The sequence below is a fragment of the Fusarium tjaetaba genome (genome assembly GCF_013396195.1).
Source record: "Fusarium tjaetaba strain NRRL 66243 chromosome Unknown NRRL66243_c0000442, whole genome shotgun sequence".
Taxonomy (NCBI): domain Eukaryota; kingdom Fungi; phylum Ascomycota; class Sordariomycetes; order Hypocreales; family Nectriaceae; genus Fusarium; species Fusarium tjaetaba.
The window spans coordinates 3,211-8,458 of NW_023501638.1; the positions used below are offsets into that span (position 1 = coordinate 3,211).

General features: G+C 51.8%; 2 protein-coding genes across 2 annotated transcripts; one reads left to right on the forward strand and one right to left on the reverse strand.

Annotated features, from left to right (window-relative positions):
• Positions 1-1,367, forward strand: FTJAE_13588 (geranylgeranyl transferase type-2 subunit beta; the record flags this gene model as incomplete). Its single annotated transcript, XM_037346746.1, has 4 exons — positions 1-9; positions 72-176; positions 226-934; positions 982-1,367. The coding sequence occupies 4 exons, from the start codon at positions 1-3 to the stop codon at positions 1,365-1,367; spliced, it is 1,209 nt and encodes a 402-aa protein (XP_037199386.1).
• A 181-nt stretch (positions 1,368-1,548) lies between these two features.
• Positions 1,549-4,998, reverse strand: FTJAE_13589 (uncharacterized protein; the record flags this gene model as incomplete). Its single annotated transcript, XM_037346747.1, has 1 exon — positions 1,549-4,998. One exon carries the CDS (start codon positions 4,996-4,998, stop codon positions 1,549-1,551), a length of 3,450 nt encoding a protein of 1,149 aa, XP_037199387.1.
• Between the last annotated feature and the right edge of the window lie 250 nt (positions 4,999-5,248).

Consider the following 5,248-nt stretch of genomic DNA (forward strand, 5'->3'; position numbering starts at 1 on the left):
ATGACCAGTGTTAGTCTCAACCCCCCAACAAACTAGTCCACCGTAACTGATGCTGATCCCAAGGCTTGCAGCACGGCATAGCCCGCGCGGTGCGGTCACGGACAGAAGAACAGCGCCAGCAGGATCTCGTCAAGATCCAAAAATACCGTGGTCTCGAGGACGATATACGCCAAAAGGTCAGTTCTAGCCGAAAATGCAAGGGTCGTATTTCTCACGCATATGCAGATATCCGACAACAACTACGGTACCGAAACATTCCAGCTTACATCCAAGCTACTCCGCCTCAACCCCGAATACTACACGATATGGAACGCCCGCAGGCGCTGTCTAATCTATGGCTTATTGTCCAAACCCTCGGCTGGATCGCCGCTCTCGAAGGAGTCGCAGAATACCTCAGCGATAGACACTCACACAGCCTCTTCCGACGCTTCGTTACCCTCCTCCTCGACCGAGATCCCGCCACGCCCCAGCCTCCCGACAGCTGGGAAGACTGGTACAACGACTGATAGCGATGCTGATACCGACGTGATACGCTCCGAACTGGGCTTCACTGTTCCTCTGCTGATGGAATTCCCCAAGTGCTACTGGATATGGAATTATCGACTATGGACCCTTGACCGCGCCATCGAAAGACTTGATGTACCTATAGCTCGGCGCATTTGGGAAGAGGAGCTAGGTCTTGTCAGCAAGATGCTCACCAAAGATCGAAGAAATTTCCACGCCTGGGGCTACCGTCGCCACGTTGTCGCGCAGCTTGAGAGCTCCGTGCTCAACGGGCAGAGCTTGGTAGAGCTCGAGTTTGAGTATACCACCAAAAAGATCCATGAGGATTTGTCCAATTTCTCAGCATGGCATAACCGAAGTCAGCTCATTACAAGGCTTTTGAATGAGCGCAAAGCAGACGACGCGTCTCGCAAAGATATACTGAACAAAGGTTTGTTTTGTCCTGCACTATATTGAACAATCGCTAATCTGGATCAGAAATCGAGATTATTCGCGAAGCGCTGAATGTTGGACCGGAAGACCAGTCCTTATGGTACTATCACCAGTTCCTAGTATTGAACCTCGCAGATCCTTCATCAAGCCGCCAAATAGCGCCAAATCTGACGATGGAGGAGCGCAAGTCATACATTGACGATGAAGTAACCGAAATCAAGGATCTACTACAAGACTACAAGGACATAAAATGGATCTACGAGGCTCTCATTGAGTACACAATCGCATTGAGCCAGCTCACGGGGCAGCCATTCGAGCCCCAGAGTCGAAGTGATGTGACATCTTGGTTACAGATTCTCAGGAAATTAGACCCTAAACGAAACGGACGATGGAGTGATTTGGAAAAGGACTTGGGCTTATCACAGACATGATTCTGAACCTATTAACTATCTAATATATGTATACCATACGCCATTAGACCATGGTGTAGCAATGAATTCGTTGATAACTCCTATCGACCGAAAATTTGTGAACGCAAATGTTTTCAAGTCCTCCATCATTGGTATCAGTGTGCGCATTAAAAGAAAACCTCTTACACGCTCTGTTGACTCTTCAATGCCCCCTTCCACTACCTCTTGGTCTACCTCTACCTCTGCCTCGACCTCGCCCACCCCCTCGGCCTCTACGACCAGCGCCACGTCTTGCCGGAATATCCCCGTCGCTACCAGAATCTGATACCGAATCACTCATGTCTGCTTCCGAATCTGTATCGCCAATCCTGACAACTGTCGGCTGTGGAGGTCGCCGGGCTGGAGGTGGTGGCGAAGGGCCGCGCGAGCTATCGTCACGGGCCGAGGATTGAGAGGGTGATCTGTTACCGAGATATTCACTGTGCTGACTCGGACTACGAGCAGCCTCCTTCGGTTCCTCCATTACCGCCAGAGGAGCCTTGTAGGTTGGCGCGGGTGTCGATGCCCCTGATTGTGCTGCAGTTACATTGGCCGAGGCAGTTGTAGATTTGCGTTTGCCTATCTTGAACTTCTTCCCCTTAAGTGCCATTCGTTCAGCCATAGACATAAGCTGCGTTCCTCCGTTGCCCGATCTGGGCGGCGGCGGCGGTGATACAGAATCCCGAGCAGATCCATCATCAATACCCTCTGATCGTCGAGTACGGCGAGCGCTTCGCGAGACTCGATCCTCAGGGTTGCCTGATGTTGACCGGACGTCTGCTTCTGAAGGGTCTATAGCAGATGACCCCGCTGCAATGGTGGCTACGTCAGACTTTTTAGGCCTTCCTCGACGTCGGGGTTGGGCTTGAGGAGGTTCTGCTATCGCCTCCGAAGGAGCCGTACGGAGCTCGGCAACTAGCTGTGCTTCGAGTTCATCAACCATTCTGCTGTGATCGACGTCACTGTCTTCGCCTTGGTCTTGGATGGACTCGTCAGCGAATGCGTTTGGATCATCCGCGGCTAAAACTTGAGGCAAGCGTGACTTTCGAGGTCGACCCTTGGGCCAACCTCTCTGGCCGCCTGTTGGCTTCTTGGAAGAACTAGCTGGCGTAGATTGGGAAGTAGCAGATGAAGCCTTAGGGGGACGACCACGACGTTTAGAGGGAGTCTTGGTCTCAAGGGCAGACTCAGGGTCTTTCTCAATGGAGGGTTGCGGTGCGGGGGATGATGTTCCGAGCAAGGCATGAACTGCGTCAGTAGTCATGTCGACAGCCGACTTCTTCTCCCCCTGTGCGCCAACAACGGGTGTTTTGGGCTTTGTTGCTTGCGTGCGCTCTTCTTCGAACTCGTCTGAGTCGACGTCCGCCTCCACGTATGATGCTATGGGTTTGGCGTGTCGAAGTTCGGGCTCATTTGCATCAAACAGCAGCTGACCCCGTTTCTTAGATGGGACTGGAGCCGCAGCCGGGCCTGGAGCCGGGGTCTCATCTGGCGTGTTCTGGGCGCCGTCTGTTCCCGTGTCTTGTGCAGTACTCGGGTCCCTTGTATCTTGGTCCGGCTGATCCATGACAGCCTCAGGGGCAGCTGGCGGCCCATTGAACAGCGCAGGGTCCATGCTATCCAGAAAATCTGCTTCTGGCTCTGCCGCGAGACGAGGTTTCTTGTGGTGGGACTTGCCAACAACAAAATCGGGATCCTCGTTTTCTCGCTTGGCCTTTCTCTTGGCTGCGCGAATAGACTTCTTGACGAACTCAGGGATATCTGGCTCGGACGGTCGCATGGCCTCCTCGGATGGAGCCTGAAAAGGATCAAAGAGAATCTTGTCAGGTGTATCGTCTGGTTCATAGTATCCCATACCAATGCGCTGTCGTGCCACCAGTGAAGGATCAGGGTACAGGGAGGTATCGGCGTCCTCAGCCTGTGACATATCCATCGCCATGGACTGATCGGCCGGTCCAGCATTCTCTTCGTGGTATTGTGGATATGGTCCTTCCATGGTGTTATCAGCCATAGACTGGTCGCCTTGACCAAGAACATGACTCTGATCTCCGTAGCCGTTCATGCCAGGTACGTGCATCCCGCTAGGAGGATCATGCTCTGCGTCTTGCATGGAGTCATCTGCTTCATCCTGCTCGGTAATGTCTTGTGCCTTGGCATTGTCGGCCTGCTCTCTTAACCTCTTCATCCTTCTGCTGTCCTTGCTGCGACTTTCTTCTCCAGCAGCCTTCAGCCACGAGAGGTTGTGGACTCGGAAGTCAACAAGTGCTTCCACACTTCGATCATCGGCAATCGGGCGGGTATCATGTCCCAGCAGAGTATTCTTTGGCGTGTAGGGGTCTGTATGTCCTTGGCGGCGACAGTGGCCACAGTTGCATATACCTAAGCACTTCGGACATTGCCATTGCTCATCCTCAAGCACTTTCTGTGGCAGCATATCAAAGGCTCGATAAAGAACGCCATAACAATAGGATTCAGTGCAGCCAGGGTTGGTGCACTGGTGTACTCGGTAGGCATAGTCCTTGTGACAACAGACGTGGCATCGCCTAAGCTCCCCCTTCTTCTTCTTGCGTTTGTACTTCTTCTTTGGCTTTCCTTCGCCATCGACCTCGGGCTCTGACTCGCTTGGCGTAATTTCACGTTCTGGCTGAGTGATGTCTTTCCAGGGTCGTCTTCTCAAGGCTTCCTGGCAAATTTGTGCCAGTGACTTCTTTCCTGAACGCTGCCTGGCAATCTCTAAGGGTTGAGGCGAGGTTTCAAAGTCAACAAATCCGTCGTTCTTGATAATCATGGAACGCCAATCCTCATAGTTGTTGACCAAGTCGGCCCAAGACCATTGCTCACACCATTGGAGACCCGAAAGGCAGGCACAAGACCGTCCCATGGCGTAGCATTCCATGCAAACGTCATAAGTATCCTCATCGCCGTTCATCAGGGTCCGAGTACAATGTTTGCATGTCAAAAACCGGTTGAAGATATTCGAACGACAGTATGAGCATGTGATACACGAGTCAAACTCGATGAACTCGACGTCCTTCTCCTTGTGTGCGAACATTTCATCGATGAGAATCTCAGTAAACAGACTGAATAGCTTTTTGAAGTCACCTGCAAGCTGCCTAGCACGAGGTGAGCTCCTGAGAATGTCTTGACCAAGTCCTATGAAACTCATCGATGTCATCTCTGCATCCTCCTCCAGTTTCTGAAGTTGGCGATAGTACTTCTGTAAAGTGAAGAAAATGATGGCTTTGTTCTTGTACTGTTCGTCGCGACAGACAAGACGAGCCTTTGGCAGGGCTTCGTGCAGCGCCAACTCTAGGGTCTCGGCAGTCGTCCGATTCCATGCTACTTTTATGGTTCGAGTACCACGATTCCAAACTTGATGTGCTGCCAAGGGTGGAATGAGAATAAAGTCGCCGACTCGCTGTTCAACGACATAGACGTCAAAAGGTGCTTTCTTCCACGCATTGATTTGAGCAAAGTGTTTCTCAATCTCAATATCGTGTCCCAGCATGGAGAGAAAGTATTCTCGAACGACCTCGCGATCCTTGCTTTCCGTCATGAACCAGATGGAGCTTCCTGGTTTCTCGCCCTTGTCGCCCTCTGATGCTTCTACCATGATATTTTGACCTAACGATGCACACATCTCACGATGAGCTGGGGTAAATGTGCCTTCGTGTCCAATGTAGCACATAAGATTTTGGGCTCGCATTTCTTCTGGTAAGCTGGACATCAAATCACCAGCTGGTGCTGCAGAAGCCTCGTCGCGGAAGGAATCTTCCTTTTGTTGCGAGCCACCGGCTTCGCTGGCGTTCTCATTTAGGTAGAATAGGTTCGGATGAATGACTTTTTGTAGTGCATCATGCCAC